The sequence below is a fragment of the Thamnophis elegans genome, chromosome 6 (assembly GCF_009769535.1).
Source record: "Thamnophis elegans isolate rThaEle1 chromosome 6, rThaEle1.pri, whole genome shotgun sequence".
NCBI classification, from domain to species: Eukaryota; Metazoa; Chordata; class Lepidosauria; order Squamata; family Colubridae; genus Thamnophis; species Thamnophis elegans.
This window is the reverse complement of record NC_045546.1, coordinates 18,449,562-18,473,644: the sequence shown is the minus strand read 5'-3', so window position 1 is coordinate 18,473,644 and position 24,083 is coordinate 18,449,562. Positions and strand designations below refer to the sequence as shown.

Below are 24,083 nucleotides of genomic sequence, written 5' to 3'. Positions count from 1 at the left end.
TTGTTGTGGCTGTCGGATCGGAAGCCTTGAAGCGAAGACAGCAGAGGCGGGTCGGGGCTTCCGCGCTCTCTCTCTCTGAGGGAAAGTTTTGGGCGCCTTTCCCGAGTTGAGAAACCGGGGGAGGGTGGGGTGGGGGGAATCCGTATCGCCGTGCTGGAAGTGGGGGTGAAGGGTCGTTCTCGCCCCGCCGGCGTTGGGTGAGGAGACGGAGTCCTGTCGTTTCCCCCTCACCATGTTACTGCCGTCTGACGTGGCCCGTCTGGTGCTAGGTAAGCGCGAAGGGCGACGGGGGTCCGAAGGAAGAAGGCGCGGCCCTCTTCGCTTTTCTTTCATCCGGTTGATTCAGTTGACCCGCTTTTATGGATCATTCGCACGACTCACTCAGGACGAAATGCTGAGCCCCGCGGCCTGGGTTCATTCGGCCAACGGGCTATAGAGTGAAAGGATTCGGGGGTTCAGGGCGTCGTAGGAAGACGGGCAGCGCCGGTGTAGGACTGGCAGGTTTGTAAGGGAGACACACACACACCCCGCCGTTTCTTCAAAGGAAAGACGGGGAAACTTTCCGAGGCGGCCAGGCCCTTCCGCTCAGAATCGCACCCAAGGGTCGTTGACGTTTCGCGCCCTTCTCCCTCCTGAACTTCTTCCTCGGAGCCCGCCCTCCGTGTGGCTGTTGTTGATCTGCTTTCCTTGCCAAACTTGACTGGTCCTTAAAATACGACAAGGTTTTGCATCGTTTGGTGCCTCACCAGATTGAGTTTGAGGAGTTGGTTCTTTTTTATACACAACCACACACACACCTCGATTTACAACAGTTCATTTAGTGACTGTACGGAGTTCGAATAGAATAACAGTTGGAAGGGACCTTGGAGGTCTTCTAGTCCAACCCCCTATTCAGGCAGGAAACCCTACAGACAAATGGTTATCCAGCATCATCTTAAAAACTTCCAGTGTTGGAACATTCACAACTTCCAGAGGCAAGTTGTTCCACTAATTAATTATTCTGTCAGGAAATTTCTCCTTAGTTGCTTCTCTCCTTGATTAGTTAGAATGGCACTGAAAAAAGCGACCATTTTTCACATTTGTAACGGTTGCGGTCCATGGTCGCATCATCAAAATACGGATGCTTGACAACTGGTTCATATTGATGATGGTTGCAGTGTCCCAGGATCAAGTGCTCCCCTTTTGCCACCTTCTGACAAGCAAAGTCAATGGGAAAGCAAGACCCACTTAACAACTGTGTTACTAACTTAACAATTGCACCAGAGATGGGTTCCTACCAGTTTGGCTGAACCGGTAATGGCATCCCAGCCTGGGGCACGAAACTGGCAGCGAACAGTTCCCCAATCACTGCCATTTTTTTTATTTTTTTTTAGTTCTGCATATGCGCAGAACAATTTCCATTGAACTGTGCATCCAGCACGCGCACGCAAAATCCAGGCACGAGTGAACCAGCAGTAACGCTGGCTGAAATCCACCACTGAATTGCACTGATTCTTTTAACAAATGGGGCAAAAAAAAAGTCATAAAATGGGACAAAACTAATTGAACAAATTTCTCACATAGCAATGGAAATTTTAGGTTCAGTTGTGGTCGTAACTTTTGGACTACCTGTAATTATTGACGCTTTTGTGGAAGGTCTCTCTGAATACTGAAGAGCTGAAATTCAACCAGACACTTGGGTATTTAAAGGCAATATATAAAATAGTAGATGCAAGCTTTCACATTGGACAGAGGCAAGTGGGTAGCTGAAATAACTTCTTTATATTTTGGGATATTTGCATTGTACAATATTGTTGTTTTCTTTTGTCTAATCAGGGCAGACTATCTCCACCCCAAAGGTTTTGTATTTATAGCTAAATTAGAATAATCCATTTGTGGGTTTATTGGGCTATGGTTTTTATAGTATTTTTGGCACTGTTGCCAGTCCATAAAGTTGAAAGATTTGCAGAAAGATGATCAAAAGGGCTACAAATAATTGTTTGAACAGATTAGAATTTATGCTATGATGCACATCCTTCAGAAAATATAACACTGCATGTGTGTACAAAATATAATCCGTGTTTATTTAAATGTTACTGTAAGTTTTTGTATAAATTGTCACCTACTAAATGCAGAATCATTCAGAATCTATTTCCATCAAGTGAGGCTTTCCATTTTAATTGTGCAACCTTAAATAATGCAGAGTAGATTTGTTTACATTTAAAGGGAGAGTATTTCTGAAAACAGGCCACAAGTTATTAAATAGATTGACTCACTTCCTATACAAAGGCATTTAAAATTATTTACAAAATATAAAATACAGTGATAGTAGATTAAAAACTACGTAAACATAAACATTGTAGAAAGAACAGGGAGGGAGACAAAGGCAAAACTAATAAAAACTGATAGCCATACACAACCATACACAGAAAGTGTTGTTTGAAGTAACATGGGGAATATTATGTGTACATCTTTATTTACAACTCCAGGTAGATAAATGCCTCTAAAACAAGAACATATACCTTGATATTAACAAATGTTAAAGTTTTTTTTCTTTTCATAATGATGCATAGATTAGAAAAAAAATGCTTGTATTTTCAGGTTATTTACAGCAAGAAAAGCTTTTAGTCACATGCAGAGCATTTATACTGGAAAGTTCAGATTTAAAAGAATATGCAGAGCATTGTACAGGGGAAGGCTTTGTACCAGCCTGTTTACTAGTAAGTAGCATTTATTTTCAGAAAAAAGTATTTCTCTTTATAATGTCTTAAATCTTGCTACATTTTTTCAAGCGTGTCTGGAATAATTAATGTATAGTCTAATTTATTTATTGACTACCTTGGCTTCCCAACTCCAGAATGACACAAAGAAGTCAATATTTGTCTGAGAGAACAAAGCAACTTTGTTCCATATCATTGCCAATTTAAAGGAGCGCATTCAAACACTATAAACCAAGAAGAGTCATGTTTTTAGGGATCTCTTGCAGACGAGCAAGGTGGGAGCTGTAGAGATCTCTAGGGGGATGCTCTTCCTGGGTGTTCCAAGAAGTATTTTGACAGTGAAGACCCAATGACATCAGGGATGGATGCTGAGGTCTGGCAAACAAGAGCAATCTTGCCATTGAATTGGCCAATCCTGAAAGTGGCCTCCCTCAGATTCCTACCTTATCATATGTAGAGAGTAAAGGAGATGACCTTGTGACAAATATGTAAGAACCAATATTAGGCAGGGGAATGAAACATTTTAACCCCTGGGAAGCACATAATATTTAGAAGCAATTCACAATGCCCCTCTCATTCATTGGAGTATAGGAAGGAGAATAGGGGTAGCACAATCAGATTTCCAAGATTCTGTTATAATAGGGTATAGCTATAGTTTTCATATGAAGCTGATCTTCTACTCTGCTTCATGTAGTTGATATCTTCTGCCTGTCACTACTTGACACTTTTGCAGTGACATTTTTGCAGTGTTTTATGATATAGTTTAATATTGTTTTTTCTCTTCTCAGTCTCTCTTTGGAAAAAACTTGATTACCATATTGAATGAGTACATAACCATGAAATCCAAAGGTAGGTGTGAGTAAACAGTGGGAAATACATGCCACATTTTATTGCTAGCATTGGTTTGCTTTGACTATATTGAAAGATTATTGATCTTATACAATTAAATTATATATTTATTGAATCATAGGAAGCATTGAAATCATGCTCTTTAAATAAATTTAATATGACTTAAAGACATAAGCTCTTAACTTTGGACCACAGTTGGGATCAGAATTTCCATTGCTAAGCAAGGCAGTTATTAAATGAAGTCAAGGACTATCTGTAGTTATGAAATAGGAAAAAGCATATCAATTAGAAAAATAAAATTAAATGACATTGATCATTAAGCAGCAGAAAGGAAAAGCGCCTCAATAGCAATCACATTAAGTGAAAAATAATGAAATAAATAGAGATCAAATATCAAATAAATTAGATATTAGAAATATAGTTTATTGGTTGAATAACTTGATTTACAGATTTTCCACTTGTAATATTTTTAAATTTTTTACAAAAGTATATATAATTTTTTTCAAGAAACAACAAATGATGTTCCAGCAATGATGTCATCTTTATGGAAGAAGCTAGATTATACACTTTCTCAAATCAGGTAATTTGAATTTAGTGCAAATCGTCTGTAAATCTGACTCTGCTTATATTCTTTTAATTGAGAATTCAGTTTCACATGCTTTCTTGATACTGCAGTTTTTTCATATTGATGTCCCCATGGACAACCCTAACTTGTTGAATGAAACCAGTGTGGTTCTCGTTAAGGGTGCAGTGGTGAGGAACAGGCGAAATTGTCCCTTCTTGAACACTACTGACAAATGTTGCTTCATTAGCATAAAAAAAATTAATTGGATGCTATCCATTATATTTTATAAAATCTTCATCTTATAAAACAATATCCAAATGCTAAAATAACACTATTGGGATTCAGAGAAATTATTAAAACATGACTATTTCAATAGGACTTTGAGGTGATTCAAGAGGAATTTTACTTGTATAAGAATATATGTTTATTCAAGAGTATAATTGTTCAGTATATGAATATTTTTAATATTGTTTATTGATGATTATATTTGTTATTTCCATCATATTCATATACAGTAGGAATGCTAGCTACTCAGTTGACAACTAGAATGGTGTATAAAGCTACTAAATTAAATTAATAAGCATTGTCATTTAAGTAAATTATTATGGTCTTAGTTAAAATAATTCAACTGCTTTTTAAAAAAAATTTAAAGTGTCATTTTAAAAAAATCCATGAGATAAATGTGTATATAATGTGTCAAATTAAAGCAGATATTGATAACTGCAGAACACCCATATGAAGTCCTCAGTCAATTGTTTGATACCAGCAAGATTGTAATTCCTATAGCCCTTAAAAAAATAAATGTCCCATTTTAAATGTTTGTACTGTAATTTTGTGAGATCACACTTTATGAGAGTTCATGCTCTTCACTGAAATCACTCAAAATTTCAATTTTTACAGTGTTTATGTAGTTGCTAAAGTATTATGTAGCCTCCCACTACATTGGTGAGATTGCCCTAAAGTTTGCACAATTTCAGCATTTTCCCATCTCAGTATAGTTCAAGATCACAGGATAGTACTTGCTGCCAGGAACTGATTCCTATGCTATATGATATTAAAATAAAACAAATAAGAAATCTATCAACCAAAACTTTTTTTTGCAAGTATCTCTCTACATGTGGTTGTCACATAAATATTCTAAATATAATTTTTATGTACTTATATGTTACATTTTAACAAACTAAACATTCAATTTTTGCAGGAGCATGCAGAATTCAGTTGGATTTTCTGTTAATCAACGGAGTATGTATTTTAAACTATTTTATGTGGCTTGAGTTTACTATTAAAAGCCTTTCATACAGTTAAATCATAATTACTTAGAAATCAATTTCATTAATTTCACTGAGACATTGTTCTAACAAAGAATGCTAGTGTAGCTGCTTTATATTGGACTATATAATATAAATATTGGATACAAGACCCAGATGTTAGATATTTATTTACCAGCACAGTCTCCCTAGATTTTCTTCTATCATCTCTGTGAAATATTTTTCCATTTTTCTGGAAAAGGCTTTCTAGTTTTCTATATATGAGTTGAGGAATGCTAAGGCCTGAAGATGCTCCCCCCCCTGCAATAATAGCAATTAGACCCTCCCTTTGGCAGTTAGAGAAGGCCCCCCTCTTATAGCTTTCCAAAAGTTGATTAAAATAGCTTTTCCCAAAAGGATTTGGGGATAATTGATATGATCTAAGCTATTTAAATGACCTGATAAAGATATCTAAGGTCTTTATGGCTCCATATTGTTGTGTATTATTAAATTCTTACTGTGGATATTTTAATATTGTATATTTAGATATTTTATTGCTGTTTACTACAGACAATCCTTGTAGATTGTGTTGACATACGAATTTAATAAATAAGCAAGCAAACATACTTTCTCCACTTCTTTCCACAAAAATAATCAGAAGGTATAGCAGGAGATACACCTATGACGCCAATCTAGAAATGATCCAAAAAAATGCCATGTATTAAGTCAGTAAATTTCCATTCATTTTAGATTATATAATCCTAAAATGTGGCATACATTCCTGAACTGGAATATGTATCATGACAGCATTCATTAATGCCTTGCCAACAGATGAATAAATGCTTTCTGGATCAAAATTAGTGATGAGTGAAGGAACAAAAAACAATCACCTTTATTTCAATGCCAAAGCTGACTCTAAAACTTAGTTGGCTCCTGAAATTATCAAACATTTAATTTAGTTGCATCTAATTATGTTTGTTTAATAATTTATGCATTTTTAGACACTGTACTTTGCTCATAGTCATATACATAAGATGGGTAGTCATATAAATTTGCCAAATAAATAATGTAAGTTTCTGTGTTTCTTTTTTAATATTTACTTAAAGGTCGCACTAGAAGTGCAATTGCAGAGATGAAAAAGCAGAAGTGCCTTCAACAGTCAGCCTCTTCTAATTTAGGATCATCACCTGCAGTTTTTCAGCCAGGACAACTAACTTCCACTACAATGACAGCCACACAGGTTGTTCTTAAACCAGCTTCAAGTGTCGTTCAGACAACATTGAATCCTTCTGCACACCAGGCCCAAATTCAGGAAAGGCAAATTAATAGTAAGTTTACTGAACATTTTCTTGAATAGTGGATACAAACTATAAGGAAACTGTTGAGAAAGCCATGTGACTATAACCGTATAGGATGTCCTTTTTGCCACGAAATATAGGGAATATAAAAACACTGTTTCCATTGAAAATAAAATATTATTTTCACCCTTACCTTACTGTATGTGATCCCCTCTGTTTCTAAATACTCTAATCATTGCTATATAAAATTAAGGAAGAGCCTCCTTACATCTTCTCTGGTCCTTTAAGTCCCACCTACATCAGGGGTGTCATACTCAAGGCCCAGGAGCTGGAGCTGGCCTGTGGGGTGCTTAGAACTGGCCCACAGGCCCGGCCTGGAAACAGTGAAGGACTAGCCCATGGTGCCTCTGCTAGTGAAAACGGAGCTCAGGAGGGCTACATGCGGCTCTCTTGAGCTCTGCAGGAGTCCGTCACAGCCGAAAACGGAGCTTGGGAGCCTGTTTTCACTGGCAGAATGTTCGGACTACCACAGGCACCCTCAACACAAATGATGTCAAGCTGACCATTCCCAATCTGGCCACACCCACCAGTCCCCTCCAAGGTCAAACACAATCCTGATGTGGCCCTCAGTGTAATCAAGTTTGACACCCCTGCCTTACATTCTCCAATGGAAAATTAAACTGTGCTGTGTTCTCAACTAGCACAAAATAGTTGTTTTCTTCTTATTTAGGTTTTTATACATCTCACGTTTAAATTAAATTCAAAAAGGGAGTGCTGTTTTTTCCAATCAGTATTACACTCATTTTCTTAGTACTGACAATGATGATTCATTATTGATACCCTTAACATCTTAAACAAATCAATGCTTAATATAATTTTGTTCTTAAATGCTTTTTTTTAAAAGCGGGTGAGTCCCTCACTTTGGTTTCTGCACTCCAAGAGCGAAAGCTTAACTCAAGTGTATTGTCTCCAGGAAAAAGAAAAAGGTAACAATTTCCAGCTTAAGTATTTATAGTGTAACATATAGCAGTAGACTTATATACCGCTTCATAGGGCTTTCAGCCCTCTTTAACGGTTTACAGAGAGTCAGCATATTGCCCCCAACAATCTGGGTCCTCATTTTACCCACCTCGGAAGGATGGAAGGCTGAGTCAACCCTGAGCCGGTGAGATTTGAACCGCTGAACTGCTGATCTAGCAGTAGCCTGCAGTGCTGCATTTAACCACTGCGCCACCTTGGCTATGTTGCCTATTCAGAATGTACATCTTGTGCATAAGGAAAGGTGTGAAAAATGAGAAGAGGTACGTGGTCCTTGGTTCATATTAATCTCCTTTCCACTGACATGTTTATGAATTTGGGTCAAATTATTACATCTCACATTTGCTTTCTATCAATGTCCACCTGGACTGCAAATTATGCATCCAATTCCATTACAATTCCACTGGATTCATTGGATTTATCTGAAACATATTAATGTAATGTTGAACAAAACATGAAGCATGAATAAATAAGGTAATGCAGAAGCACATGAAGTTGTAGCCTTAATAACATGTTCTTCCCATCCAATAATTAAAATATTTCAGTGACTCCCAGAAGAAAAGGAGTAACGCATCAGGACCACATTTGTCTAATTGTAGCTTACGAGAGTCTCCTCTAGTGGAAAAAGAAAGCTCGCCCATGGAAGAAGTAAGTGAGCAACTAGAACGTATTGATGGTGACCTTCCCGTAAGCCATATTTTTTTTAAACAAACTTCATATTTCCCTTTTTTTTTTTACCCTCCTCCTTTTTTGGTTTAATTATCCCAGTTTGATATATGACTTGATGTACAGAGATTTTTCTCTTTTAAAACTTTCCATGTTAGCATGAAATACTATTCCTTTCTTTCGGGGTAGGGATTCTAATAGCATTTTGGGCAAATATTTTTAGTCCTTAAGAGTTTCAATGCAAGGCTGTGGTCAAATTGAATAAGCTCTTATTAGCTGTATGGCAAGAATATTATGGCAGAAGATGGTTGGGAGTTTACAGGATGACTTTCATAATCCAAATTGTTGCGTAGGTATAGGTAGTCCTTGACTTACAACCACAATTGAACCCAAAATTTCAATTGTTAAGTGAGACATTTATTAAGTGATTTTTTTTACCATTTCACAGTATTTTTTGCCACAGTTAAGTGAATCACTGCAGTTGATAATTTAGTAGCTTGGTTGTTAAGTAAATCTGGCTTCCTCGGTGACTGCTTGAGGGAATATGACAAAAGAGGATCACATGACTCTAAGATGCTGCAGTGGTCATAAGTATGAATCAGTTGCCAAGCATCTGAATTTTGATCACATGATAATGGGGAATGGCTGAAAAGGTTGTAACTGAAAAATGGTCATAAGTCACTTTTTCCAGTGCCATTGTAACTTTGAACAGTCACTAAATGAACAGTTGTAAGTTGAGGACTACCTGTATCATATGCGTGCTACAAATACAGCCTTAGGTCTTTTCCTTTTTAAGGAACTGCATCTACAGTTTAGAGGTATGTAGAAAAATCTATATCTGTCCGCCCCGTGCCAACTCAATGAAGCGATGGACATGATGTGCCAGGGCCTCGAGGCTGTTAGGGACTGGATGGGGGTTAACAAGCTTGTACTCAATCCAGATAAGACCGAGTGGCTGCTGTGCTTCCCTCCTACTAATTGGCCAAGTGTTCCACCTCTCAGGCTGGGGGGTCAAATAGTACGCCCCTCAGATAGGGTCCGCAACTTGGGAGTCCTCCTGGACCCACAGCTGACTCTTGAACACCATTTGTCAGCTGTGACCAGGGGGGCATTTGCCCAGGTTCGCCTGGTGCACCAGTTGCGTCCCTACCTGAACCGGGAGGCTCTCACAACAGTCACTCGTGCCCTTGTGACCTCCAGACTGGAATACTGCAACGTGCTCTACATGGGGCTGCCCTTGAAGAGTATTCGGCGACTTCAGCTTGTCCAGAATGCAGCCGCACGAGCGATCGTGGGTGCGCCTCGGTTCACCCACGTAACACCTATCCTCCGCGAGCTGCACTGGCTGCCTGTTGATCTCCGGGTACACTTCAAGGTGCTAGTTGTCACCTACAAAGCCCTTCATGGTATTGGATCTGGGTACTTGAGAGACCGCCTACTGCCAATTACCTCCACTAGACCAATTAGATCCCACAGACTAGGCCTCCTCCGAATTCCATCAGCCGGCCAGTGTCGACTGGCGACTACCCGGAGGAGGGCCTTCTCTGTGGCTGCTCCGACCCTCTGGAACGAACTCCCCGTGGAGATTCATACCCTCACCACTCTCCAGGCCTTCCGCATAGCCCTTAAAACCTGGCTGTTCCGACAGGCCTGGGGCTAAAGACTCACTGCCCCACTCGAATGGTATGATTGTTGTGTTGTTGTTTTTTTAACTATGTATGGTTTCTATGTTTTTTTGTAACTTTGTTTTTTTCCCTCCCTTTGAGTTGTGAGCCGCCCTGAGTCCCTTCAGGGAAAAGGGCGGCATACAAATAAAATTAAAATCAAAATCAAATCAAATAAAAAAATTAATGACATTGGGAACAATTTCTTACTTTTTAAGATTTAGCTGATCAATACACATGTCATATTTGATGTGCCAGTTAAGAAATTATACAGTATATGGGAGAGTATACCTACCGGAGGTGAGAGATTATTAGGATGCTGATAGGGTTAATTTTTCTTTTGTAAACATTATAAAAACATAAATTTGGACTACTTTGAATTTATTTCCTAGCAAATGATTATTGAAAATGCCAGAGAGAAAATTCTAAGCAGCAAATGTCTTCAGGAGAAGCTAGCTGAAAATATTAATAAGTTCTTGGGCAGGTAATAGATTTAATTTTTAAAAAAACTATTCAAGATCCTTATTGTTACAGTATTTCTGAAATATACTAAATATTTACTCATTTTTCTCAGCGATGGCAATATGTCTCATACAGCAAAACAGGTGGAAAGTGGTCCAACAATACAAGAGTCTTCGATTGATGAATTACTTGGTCTTCAGGTAACTATCTGATTTTAATTCATACAGTATTTGGGTCTTATAAGTAGCAAATAAATTAGGGTTTTGCTCAAAGAGCTACATAAATTGCTAAGCTGCAGGGTGTACATTTGTCTGCCTACTTTTTCCTCCTTTTCTCAGTTCTGATTAAGACAGGCCCACAAAGAACAGTACTTCTGTGAATCTTTGAATTTGATAGATAGCCTATTGTGCACCAGCTTTCAGAATATCGTTTTGCTCACATAGAGAAAACTAATATGTTTTAACTGATATTTGATTATTTTTACACTCTAGCAAGGTGAAATTCACATGACAGAAGAAGCCATCCAGGAGATTCTGGAACAAACAGAATCAGATCCAGCATTTCAAGGACTCTTTGATATATTTGATTTTGGTATGGATTATTCTTCACTTTAAATATCATGGGTTTTTACAATGGTGAGATATTTCCAGTCATCTGCATTGAACTCAGTGGGACCGAGAAGAAAACTATTTGAGTGTATGAAAGACTTGCACTTTGACTAAATCAACCCTTTGGGTCCATATACTGTATTTTAACCGAAAATATAAACTGATATCTCAAGAACTTTAGTTACTAGTCTGATTGAACTCTTTCATTAAAATGATAGTATAGTTTTCCTGTCATATAATTTCACAGTTCCAATGCAGATTCTCATACTTTTTCAGTTTTTCCCATCCTGCATTTTTCAAAAGTGTTTTAACTGCAATTCTAGAATTCCAAAATATGTTATTAGAAATTACATAACTAGGGGAGATTTGAAAAGCTATTCTTTATTGTTTGTCATTTAGATATTTCTGTCATACAAACAAGTAGTTTTTGCATTGCCTTCCATCAAAATAATTCTATTAAGATTTCAGTGCAAATTTACTTAGAGTTTTAGATTATCAAATAGATTAGATTGCGCCCTCTACAAATATTGTTCATTTTGGGCCAAACATAATTTCTAAATAATGGTTTCAAGTGTGAAGTTGATGACAAAAAATGTACCCTTAAGGAATTGATTTGGATTCTTCTACCTTATGTTGAAGTTAGGACTTTTTTCTTATTTTAAACAGGTAAAACGAAGAATTGTAGAAATGTTTCTCAGGGTATTCCTACACAGAATGGAACAGATAATTCAATGTTGGTGGATGAAGAAAACCTAAAAGCACTTGAAAGCTATATTGGCACTAAGGAACTTGGTAAGCATTTCCAAAATACTTCCAGTATCTGGTTTCTTTGACATACAAGACTATTATTGATTTAAAGACATACAATCATGGATATTTGGGGTAATAGTATGCCTATTATAAAATTGAATACCATCTGTGGGTCCAGAAGATTTCATAATGATTATAATATGCTAAATATGTCTTTATTGTGCAAAGAATAGTAATTCCTTTTGAAATACATGGAATTAGCTTTTTGCAAATTCATATAAGGTCAGGCTGCAAGTTGATGAATTGAAATTTGAGTTACAATTAAGTTTCTATCTTCCTTTTAAAAACTTAAGGATTGTTTTATATAGCCTGACGTCTGTCTAATACCGTTTTTCCTTCTCCATAAATCAGCTTAGAATACCTGCCATTGCTAAAATGTTGACTTTAGTGATTATATATCACTTTTTTCATAATAGTGAAAGAAAGAAATCCATTTCTGATTTGCCTTGAGGCAAAAGAGAATTCTTGTTTGCTTCAAATGTATAGTTTTGTATGCATTATATCTAGTTACTATATTTATTTATTTATTCATATGTAACCACGATTATTTGTTACCAATTCTTTGACTTTCTTGCAGAAAGGACCTTCTTCAGTTCCACTATATCCTTTTTTAAGAGGCAATGACACAACTGCATACAATATTCCAAATGCATTCAGTGAATGAGTAATGCAGATTTATACTGTGCTCTAAAATATGTCCTTTGCAAAAGGTAGACAGGGATATTTTTTATCCTGATATTATTGAGCTCATCCTTTAGAGATTCTAGTTCAGTCTGTCATTAAAAATTAGAACCCAAAAGGCTAAAAATAACTGTCAAGAAACATTGTCCTGACAAAAATATACAGAAGATTAATAATTCAATTTAAAATCTGTTTTTTTTTTACTAAATTCATTTTATTTTTATATTGCAGATGATAATTCCCATGAAAGTCTATCATATACAGATAATCATTCAAAAGAAGCATGTGTCCTAAAGACTAGTTGCAGTGAACATGATTTGACTTTAGAACAACATATAAAGATACAAACTATAGTATCTGGAGAATTTTCTTCAGGCTCTGAAATGAGAAATCAAAGTGAATCAGTTGAAATGGAGACACCCGACCAAAGAATTAAGCCAAAACCTACCTTTGAATCTGAGCAAAATCAGTTTCCTGGTACTGAGCACAGTCTAGATTCTTACAGCAAACAAGGAACAGCTACAAGGAATTATAGAATTGAAAAGGATGTATTATGTCAAAGTGTTCAGAACTTACCTGATTTGCCATATAATCAGCTGGATACTTCACAAACAGCTTTATCCGATAGAACTGAGAGTTGTTCTTTGCCAAATCATATGCTATGTGAAAAAACAGATGCAGAAGTGCTTGCTTCCTTGAAAGCTGATGAAAGTGAAACAGTGAACAAACTTAGTGTGAATTGCAGCCATTCAAAAGAAATTGCTGAAAATTTACAGCAGGTCACAGACCAATTTGTGTTTCCTGTATCTGCCCAGCACAACCGAAACAGTCCAAGTTCTTCTGATTGTCAAGGCTCAAATAAGTTGGAATCAGAACCTTGTACAACACTTGTGGTTGAAGCGTCCAGTCCAAATGTAGTAGAGCTCCAGCTTGAAGTTGTTGGTACTTCCAATAGTCTTAATTTGGATGCTCCAGCTACAGACCCAGAGCCTTGCTTAAAATATGGAAAACAGAAATTGGAGGATACTGAAATAACACAGGTAGAAATGCAGGAACCATCATCATCTACAAAAGCAGATGCCGAGAGCTTACTTTTAACTTCTGATAATGAAAGACCTACACAAACAACTGTTGAGGCCAATCCCACTACATCCAGTGAATGTCATTCTCCACGTCCAGATCCAGCAGATGAAACAAGCCCAGGAAACAAAGTTACTGGGGGTGTTTCATCTAGTAATCAAGGCACTGGTGCAGAGCCTTCTAATATTGTTTCTTTAAATATTATTATAAGTGATGATCCATTCATTTCATCAGACACTGAACTAAACAATGCTGTTTCCAGCATTACAGGGGAAAACGTACCAACTATAATATTGTCTTCTCCAGCTAAATCGCCATCCAAGATGACAAGGACATCTAAATCTGTAACAGCCGAAGAGTCTGAAAGGCCTGGAGATTCAGCTCTGATAGAACAGAATCTTTTGGTTCTCAGATCTCAAGATTCTGTTGTGAGTTCCCTCAACATACAAAATGAAGATTGTACAGTATTTTCAGTTGCTGGCACAAGTAATGTTTCCAAGGATGGAGAATTTATCCAACTGATGCCAGCCACAAGCACATCTTTTGGAAGCTCCAATAGTGTTTATATTGCCTCTTGTATATCTGAGCCGACAGCATTGAGTACTAATGTTACTCCATCAAATTTAGTTATGTTTCCGGGCAATTCAACTTCTCTTGCATCACAAGTCCCAATGCCACCACAGTTACGGACACCTCCTAGGACAAACGGTTTGTTTGCCATGAACCCACCAATGTCTCCAAACTTTTCACAGGGTAATTATTTATGGACAACTAAATGTTTGCTTGGATTTTAAAACAGTTGGATTTCAATGTTCTGTTGGTTGAAGGTAATTTAAAATCGTCAAATAAAATTATAGAGACTGATACTAAAAAAAAATGACATGGACAAAATTTACATGATGGTGATTGAATCATGATTTGTAACCAATTGCTGTAAGTGAATTGGCTTTTATTGGCAATTCTTGAACCCTTGATTCCATATCATTTAGCATTGTGACACCAGTGTCCATTGGATTTTTAATAAAAAAACCAAACCAAAGTTGGGTCATGGAAATTAACTTTCTGACTTGATCAAAATCAAGGACCATAAAAGATTCAATAAAATATTCACACAGAAAGGCTCACATAGAAGCCTTTTTTGGTTTTTGCAGCGACTAAACTTAAGCTGGAAGTCATATCCTGATTTCATAGAATAAAGTACAATAACAATATGTAAAGGTTTGCCTAATCTTTTAATCTCTACTATTTCTTGATAGCTAATGCTCAATTGTTTACAAATTGAGAGTTTTCTTCAGCATTCTTCCAATATTTTAAAAAATTCTAATAGTAGATTTTATATTTAAAAGTGTGAGTTACACAGTATTTTTGACTGAAGCATATACAATATAATATGTCTGGTATAAATACTGCAATGCTTAAAGTTTGTGAGCTTCTTTGAAGTTTAATATTTCTACATAAATATGACCTAAAACATGATTTCAATATAAGTCCTAAAACTAGATAAAGAGAATTCAATTTAGTGAATTAAAAGCATACTTGTTCATTTATGTATTGAAAAAATAAATGTTGATTTATGGATAAAATCTCCATAGAGATTTTCTCCACTTGTGTGGAGAACAGATCACATTTTAGGTAATATTTATGCAGAAACTTAGCAAATTCAACACGATTCACAAACTTTTAAGCATTACTGGAAGTGATAAATGGTGGATTTGCAAAAATTGAGATGGGAACTATATTAGAAATCTATATATCTATCCTTCAGATCATGTAATTTTTTAGATGGAAGTTCAATAAATAGTCTGAACTAGAAGTGGTTTTAAGGTGGTTTGATCCCAAAAGATCCCATCTGCCATATTACATATCTAAAACATCTTGAAGCAATTAGTTTGGAGAAACTCCCCCTTTGGAACATGACAATCCCAAAGGAAGCAGATTGTCCTAGAATTCTCTAGAACAAACCGTTCCTGGATTGTCCAGTTCTCTGCATGCCTATAATAATTGTAGTTATGATTATGTAAGACCTTGGAGAGGCTTTGGGGAGGTAAAACCTGTGCAGTCTAGTTTATATTTCAGAAATTAGTAAAAGGCACTTGATGAGAATAGAAGAACAAAATGAAAGGAAGTCTAGAACCTCACAAGGAATAAAAATGATACCAGCCCTGCTTTTCTCAAAGAGGCAATACAGATGGACCTCATTCATTTGTTCATGTCCATTTACACCTCCATTTTTACTTCTTGTTTATACTCAGCTTTGCCATGTTTTTCATATTTGAAATAAATGGCTAATAAAAAATTTGACTGCATCAGCGGGGGTGATACTTCCTCTGAAAGACTGCAAAGCTGAGGTAGACTTACTCCAGGTGGGAAAAAACTATGTGAACCTGCTTTTAGAAAGTGTTGTAATTTGCTGTTGGTTTTTCTTTAGCGCTGTAACCTTTCATTGTACCATCATCAAACTAAAGTCAGTTTATTTAGTTGGCACTACATTTTTTGCTGTTCATAGCTTGTCCTTTCTCTGGACTGCTTAAAGTTATTTAAATATAGCTTCTAAGGTTACTAGGTTAAATTTACATAGCTTCAGTTATCAAAATTTGTCTTCAGTATTTTCACTGACTTTTAGGAGAGTGAAAAAGATGAATATAAAATTATATAGTTCACATGGATACCTTAATTTTTTAGGGTCTGCAATTATAATTGCTTCTCCGATACAGCCTGTATTGCAAGGAATGGTAGGAATGATTCCTGTATCTATAATGGGGCAAAATGGAAACGCACTGTCAGATCCTTCCCGTCAGGTAAATGCTGTGTTTGAAAAATAACACTTGTTTTCATTTTTTTAAAGTTAAAAATACTTTTAGAAAACTTGATTGCTATTCCTTTCACTTTTTAAAGATTCTGCGTATGCCAGTGCACACTTCATTGAGCAGCGGAGGTATTCCTAAGCTTCCTCTTCCTCCAAAATCTCACAGGATGCCAAGAAGTAAATCAAATGGAGGAGGTAAGCAGAGGGCATAACAGCACAAGGTTGTATTAGTTCCATTTGCTGAAGATGAGATCTCAGATAATAGTTCTGGGCAGCTTGTGTTCCATCCTGTAGTCATTGAGCCATTTATGAAATTTCCATCTTGTCTCCTTGGGCTTTTCAGGCTCTTTACTATTACTGAAAAGGTTTGGGTTAAAGAATCCTCAGCCTGCAGTCAATGCTTTGTTAACTGATCCAAGGGAGTCTTGAATCAATGTTTTAGGGCAGTTTGGGATTGATAAGATCAAAAGCAAAGAATTGTGCTGCATATCTGGAAATTAACAACTTTCAGTGTAGATTTGCAGCTAGACATAGATGGAGAAGCTTTTCTTTTGCTGGACCAAATGCTGGGCTTACAAGTTCTTCTGGACTGAGCATTGTATTGCTCAAGGGCTTGAAATGTTTAGCTCTATATGCAGCTGCAGTCTTGGCTGAAGAAATCCAACTCTGTTTCAATTATGCAGTTAGCTGTTTTCATCCTCTTTCATGTATTTTCCATTTCTGCACCCAGAAAGCATTCAAGGCAGCCAGTGATGACCAGCTATGCCACATCTTTTGGGGAAATTTTCTGGGTGCTGAAATATGACTGCCCAAATGTTGAGAATTATATGATTGATTTATAGAATATTTATACCATGCCGCATGGATTATTTGCAACTATTTTCCAAGTAGTTATTTTACTTCGGCGTTAGCTTATTTGAAACCCACGCAGTTTCATCCACATCTTCAAATCTGCAAGAGGCTCTTATCTCTCACTACCTCAGAGCAGTCAGGTTAGAGAGTAGGAAAAAGTCATTAAGGAAGACTGTAAAGACTCATACCCTCGTGAATTTTTTTATATGCACTTCAATTTTTTAAAAGTGTCTTGAGAAATAAAATGTGGGTTCTGTACTCAAAATGAAACCCTAAAATATTTTGTGACTTAGTTTAAAACAATGCTTCTTGAATGCTATTAGTAAAAAATATTTCTTTTGCCTTAATCATTTAGGAAAGCCAGTGTTCAGTGGATCAGAACCTGTTTCTCGAGTTCAGAGGTCAGTTATGCAGTGTGGTATTTCTTAGCTTGTATTATTGCTGGACATGGAGAAGTGTATAAACTGGCTGATCTTCATTATAACCAGCAGCCATTGTTTCGGTTTACAAAATTGCAGAATATAATCTTGGGAGTTACCGACAAACATCAATTCATACATATTTCTTCATTTGAGTGATCTGGAATTGAGAAAGCATTGCTGGGGTGGGAGCAATTTATGACTTTCCCTGTGGGCTTTCCCATTTATTTTTCTCATGGGAAGCGGTCAGAGAAGATCACAAATCTTGATCACAGGATGTTGTAATTGTGAGCTGGGATCCTGAGTGCCCAGACCACAATCACATGATTTATTACTTCAATGGCCAGAATTTCAAGGGTTCGTTTGTGTCCATTTTTTCAGCACCATTGTAACTGAAAAGTCCCTGAACGAATTGGCCATAAGCCAAGGTATTACCTGAAATCACTTCAGGCTAGTGTTCTGATCTTCATGCTAATCATTTTCAATGACTCAGAGTAGTGTTGTCACATACTCTGAGGAGACAGTTCTAACTGTTTTTTTGTGTATGCTACAAATACATATAGGTAAAAGTTAAAAGGAAAAATAAATAAAAATAATATTCTTAAACAAAATAACCCAAAGATGCTTTTCAAAAGGCAACTGGACTTTGGATTTTTTTTTTCTCTGAAAACGGTTCACTTCAGAACTGAAGAAGCTTCTTGGATGAGAAACAAAACATTTTCGGGGAAAACAGTTCAGTTGCCTTTTAGAAAAAACAACTTAGGGACAACCATGACCTTGGGTGATTGAGAATCTCCATAGACATCTAAACAACATATGCTTTTATGCATTCTTCTCTTCATCTCAATAAAGTAAAACAATTTTAAAAAGTTTAACATTTTATATCATCCTTAAATCTATTTATTAGAGGTGATTGAGTTCAAACCAATTTCAGGACTGAGCAGTGGTTTTGGATAGCAAAAATAATAAAAATAGAAATTTCATGCAAAGTTGCCAAATACTTTTTTTCCCCCAGAATTGGAAACTCAGACAAGAATATTTGTGTGGACTTGAAAAAGAAGCCAGAAACTGTGGCAGCTGATACTACAAGCCCAGGTTCCAAACAAAATGGCAGTCACAGAAGAGTGCTTTGCTTTGATACCACCCAAGCATCACAAAAAGAAAAGAATGAGAATTCTAAGTTCTGTCAAAGCTCTTCTAATACTCTGCTTTCATCAACAAAAACTCAACCTAGCAAGAGGGAACGTGAAAGAACTCTGCCAAGAATTTTATGTAAGCCAGATATTACTAGCAAAAATTTAGCTGTAAAGGAAAGCCAACTGGAGAAAAAATGTCCAGGTCCAGGACTAGCATCGGATATTTTAAGAAAGCAGACAGCGAACAAAGAGAATGAATTAGAAAAGAATCTTGTCCCACAAACTCAGGAGGTGGCATCCTTATCCAACAGCCAACAAAGTCTTCATCATGAGAAGAATTGTTCCTTGGCTCAGGAAGTAACTAAAAAACAGGGGCTTCAACCAAATGCCAACAATAAAAACACAGTCGTTTTACCCTCAAAGGAGTTTAAAAAAGAGCAAACAAAGTCTCCCAGTCAAGTCAATAGCTTGACCGGTCCTTTAACTAAGCAAGCTGTGGAAATGCTGTATGATATTCAAAGGCATAGTCCTGCTAGTAAGCTACCTGAAAATGGGGAACTGCCACTACCCCGTACACCTTCAGGTACTAGTGATAGACATTCAGACGATACCTTTGATATAAGGACCCCAACCTGTAAAAGGTATAATGAAGATAGTACAACACCAAGGATCATGGTTCCTCCAGCTACTCCTGATCTGCCGGCTTGTAGCCCAGCAAGTGAAACAGGTAGTGAAAACAGTGTTAGCATGGCTGCCCACACTTTGATGATACTTTCACGTGCCGCTATTGCAAGGACTAGTACAACTACTCCACTGAAGGACAATTCTCAACAGTTTAAGTCTATAAGAAGTGCAGCGAAAAAAAGAAAGCAGGAAGACTCGGTGGATTGTGAAAAGAATTCCCGGACTACAAGTAAAAAGGATGTTCAGAATTTTGCACTGCCCATAAAGAAAAAGAAGATAAAGGTAAGCTGTTTTTTTTTTAATTTAACAGCATGACTTTATTTCTAGATTGGCAGAGAACTACGAATAGAAGAATAACAGTTAATCCCCCATTTTGTCCTCCTGTGTCTTTTAATCATATTTTAGAAGTGGTTTGTCCTTGCTTTCTTCTTAGGGTAAGACGGTAGGACTGGACCAAGGTCATTCAATTGGCTTCATGCCTAAGGCAGGTTTAGAATTCATGATCTTGTTTTTAGCCCAGTGCCTTAACCATTGCACCAAATTGGCTCAATTAATCCCTTAACAGCAAATTATGGGAAATATTCCAGTGTATTCTACATGTGGACAAGGAACAGCTTCCCTACAATTCCTACTTGTATTCCTATAATTTGGGGAAGAAAAGCCTCCTCTTGTCTTTGTAATGGTTTATGGCATATAGCCTTTCTCTTTTCTATCTATTAAGTTCGGCCATTTTCAGGATACGAATTTGATTAAGATAGGACTAAAAGTAACTTCTTCCTAAAAGATATAAAATTAGAAAATATCAATAATTTTGATATAGAATAAGTTCTTACTTATAGTGATAATACATCATCACCGATTGGTATGAAACAGCTGTTAAATAAACTGGCTTAGTGCTTATGATACTGACAACAGTGCTTAAGGCTGAAGCTTAATTCTTAAAACTGCAATTACTTTAGAATCCGTAAGGCAAGGGTGTCGAAGTGGCAGCCCACAGCTGGATACATCACACCCAGGCCACACCCACCCCAGCTCCTTGAATGGGAAAAACATCGCGTGACGGCAATGTAACACGGCGAGTTTGACACCCGTGGCATAAGGGATCCTGCAGTTAGGTGCTACGAAGAATAGTTCCTTGTGCTACCTAGCATACATCTTACAAAAAGGGAGCATGAGCAGTCTTCCTATCAGAAGAAAAAAGTTTGATGCTTTTGAACATAGGCATTGCTGAAGATGAGAGCTTAAATGATCTGTTCTATGGAGATTTTAGCCATAAATAAATATTTTTATATATATTATTTTCTTTTTCAGCAGAAGAAATTACCAATTGCCTTTCCTGCAGGAATGGATGTGGATAAATTTTTATTATCATTGCATTATGATGAATAAATGCCAGCTGTATTCAAGCACAGATGTTCTTCAACTTGATGAAGAGGAGAACAAATTTAGGATTATATTGCGTAATCCATCAAAATTCAACTTCTGAAACAAAAATCATCCTGGATCTAAAGAACTTAATGGAGGTTTTCTAAGTGAGCCTTTGAAGGTTCTATGTTAAATTTGTAGTTTATTTTGTCATGTAATTATTGTACAGATTTTCAAGTTGTAAAAGAACAAAATGCTACTTTTATTAACACCACGTGTTGACTATGTTCTTCTAGAATTGTTTTAGCAGGGTTTCATGGTGTCAGACACCTTATCATAAAAATGCCTAGAACCAAGACCTCTGAATTGTGGGCTGTTTTTAGATTGTGTGCCTAGGATTGGACCCCATGGTTTAATCAAAGCAAATTTCATAGAGTTGGATATGGATGAATAGATTTACTGTGTATACTTGCAGATGATCTGAGAATTTACAGTAGGCACCAAAAAAGCATCCCCTCAAAAATTGGGTTCAACTTATCCATAGTGGGTTTATCTGTGAGTATATACTGTAATGCTTGGTCTGTAGCAGAAAACCTCAGCTGATTTTGTATTGAGAACTTTCCTGTTTCCTTTTCTGTTTTTTTCCCCTTAGCAGTAATCTATCATAATAAATACTTTTCAACTCTTACTATACATAGATATTTTAACAGACTTCTCATTTACACAATAGAATTTACTTAGGGATGTGGTTTTTGCCTTGAGGGGTACAGAGTTAATTTTGTTAAACTCTTGCTTGTTTAAGCAAGTGAAAATTGAAATATATATCCTGAGGATGTGGCATCATTTGCAGTAGTGGGTATCTCACACAATTAAAACAGCATGAGTGGAAAAGCAGAACTGCTCAATCAGTATAGCTCTTGGTGCATGCTGCACCTGTGTCCTTGCAGAAGAAATCTGAGGAGAATCTGAACAATCTTTTTACTTGGCAACTCTCTTATATAATGTAAAATCCTCATTTCCCTGGTTGTAAATTGTCAGGCATGTATATACAAGGCTCTCTTTTAGCCTTGAATGTATGAAGAGGGTAACAGCAGTAATGACTGCATTCAATTAAAACTACAAAGATATTTAAATATAGATCAGGTTCACTTTGTTTAAGGTTGGATACCGTATATACTCGAGTATAGGCCGACCCGAATATAAGCCGAGGCACCTAATTTTACCACAAAAAACTGGAGAAGTTATTGACTCGAGTATAAGCCTAGGGTGGGAAATGCAGCAGCTACCGGTAAATTTCAAAAATAAAAATAGATACCAATAATGTTTTTGAATATTTATTTCAAAGAAAAACAGTAAACTAGCGGTGTATTCAATGAAATACTTCACTCACCTCATGATGCTGATGTCCCGCTGTGATGATGATGTCCCGTGCAGCCGCGGGAGCGATGTCCCGCCTCCTATGACACACGGCACAGTGATTCCTATCATTGGATCACTGTACCAGAGGAGGTGGGACATCGCTATGTGGCTGCTTGCCATAACAAGGAGGAGGTGGGACATCGTTGCAGAGCGGCAGGAGGGGGAGGAAGGGGAATCGTAAGACAGCCCTGCATTACATTAGAACGTGAGGAGGGGGGATGGTGCGGTGCGCGCTGCGCGGCAAACTGACACAGAGGGAGGGGAAACTCACAGGGGCACTGGGCCATTCACGAGTGTCACCCAGCGGCATGGCCCCGCCCCTTTTTCTCCTCCATTTCGGGCAAATTTTTCACTGACTCGAGTATAAGCCGAGGCGGCTTTTTTCAGCCCAAAAAGTGGGCTGAAAAACTAGGCTTATACTCGAGTATATACAGTATTTCTATTCAACATCTACCAGATATTTAAAAATAACACTACCAAGAATTCAAAAATAGCATTTCAGCTGTTTTAACAATTCAATCTATGTACTTCCAACACATGAAAGTATTTTTCAAGAGGTTTAAGCAATAAAAAAGATCCTGTTTTTCTGTACACTGCTTGGAGAGTCCAAACGTGGGTTAAATTCTGTCTGACTGCCCTGGACTGAATTGAAATATTTTTAGGCACGCTTCCTCTTCCGGCTCCCCAGATTTTTCAATTCAGTTCTAGCCCAATGGACACGTTTTAAGTGATTCCAAAATATCAACAGAAATTTAACTTTTAACTTCCTCACTCTGGAAACGGTTCTTCTCGTAGCACCATTTTGGCCCAGACAGACCTGGTTTGCCAACCTCGTGAGCCTCTCCATCACCAAACCGTGGAGGATTCCTCCAGAGGAGGTCTTTCTTATCCAGGGGGCCCTATCACATCTGGAGCCTCAATGGTTGCAATTAGCCGTTTGGCACTTGAGAGGGACCTCCTAGACAGGGACAGACTCTCCTCAAAGGTCATCCAAATCATCCAGGCAGCACGTCGACCATCAACTACCAGAATTTATGAGGCCACCTGGTCAGCCTTCGCAAAATGGTACGTACCTAAGCAGATAAACCCCGCTTCAGCCTCTATACCACAAGTTTTGGATTTTTTGCAAGAAGGATTAGACCAGGGATTGGCGGCCAACACATTACGTCGCCAAGTTGCGGCACTGTCCACCGTCCTCACTCCCAGCGCCCACCTATCCCTAGCACATCATTCCAAGGTCTGCAGCTTCCTGAAAGGAGCTTCCAACTTGCAGCCCCCAGTCTTTCATCGATACCCAACCTGGGAGTTGAATGTTGTGCTTTGGGCTCTAGTCAAGGCTCCGTTTGAGCCAATTCATACCTGTGACCTGTAGCACCTAACCTTCAAGACAGTATTCCTTACCGCTATCACCTCTGCACATAGGATTTCAGAGATGGCAGCCTTGTCAGTCAGGGAGGACCTGTGTGTCATACATCCAGACAGGGTCGTTCTCTGCTTAGATTCTTCATTTCTTACGAAGGTCAGCTCTTGGTTTCATCGAAACCAGGAAGTCATTCTTCCGGACTTTTGTCCTCACCCAAGACGGAATGAAGATGGCACAAGCTGGATGTGAACCATTCGCAAATACATCAAGCGCATGGCTGCGTTCAGGCAATTGGAATCGCTTTTCATTTCCTTTCAACCTGCTACCATGGGGTGCAAAGTCACCTCCGCCACCATCAGCCAATGGTTGCGT

At 37.6% G+C, this 24,083-nt stretch overlaps 1 protein-coding gene across 3 annotated transcripts; it reads left to right on the top strand.

The window, feature by feature from the left end:
• Window positions 1-28: 28 nt before the first annotated feature.
• On the top strand, window positions 29-22,149 carry LOC116510533 (protein NPAT). Of its 3 annotated transcripts, none has more exons than XM_032220132.1 (18): window positions 29-269; window positions 2,581-2,699; window positions 3,488-3,548; window positions 4,056-4,128; window positions 5,315-5,355; window positions 6,467-6,688; window positions 7,563-7,644; window positions 8,242-8,344; window positions 10,419-10,510; window positions 10,601-10,688; window positions 10,980-11,079; window positions 11,763-11,888; window positions 12,819-14,420; window positions 16,350-16,465; window positions 16,563-16,668; window positions 17,681-17,726; window positions 18,760-19,846; window positions 20,879-22,149. In XM_032220132.1, exons 1-18 carry the CDS (start codon window positions 233-235, stop codon window positions 20,951-20,953), a joined length of 4,176 nt encoding a protein of 1,391 aa, XP_032076023.1. In that variant the 5' UTR covers window positions 29-232; the 3' UTR covers window positions 20,954-22,149. The 3 variants fall into 3 exon arrangements, with proteins under 3 accessions (XP_032076023.1, XP_032076022.1, XP_032076024.1); XM_032220131.1 differs by having other exon boundaries at window positions 20,876-22,149; XM_032220133.1 differs by lacking the exon at window positions 2,581-2,699 and having other exon boundaries at window positions 191-269; window positions 20,876-22,149.
• The last annotated feature ends 1,934 nt before the right edge of the window (window positions 22,150-24,083 follow it).

What these genes read in the sequence shown, in the direction of transcription:
- LOC116510533 (XM_032220131.1), top strand. Translation starts at nt 233, where the DNA reads ATGTTACTGCCGTCTGACGTGGCCCGTCTGGTGCTAG. An exon ending in TGTCAGATCCTTCCCGTCAG is followed by an intron (nt 16,466 to 16,562) that starts GTAAATGCTGTG and finishes CACTTTTTAAAG; the next exon opens with ATTCTGCGTATGCCAGTGCA. An exon ending in AAGTAAATCAAATGGAGGAG is followed by an intron (nt 16,669 to 17,680) that starts GTAAGCAGAGGG and finishes TTAATCATTTAG; the next exon opens with GAAAGCCAGTGTTCAGTGGA.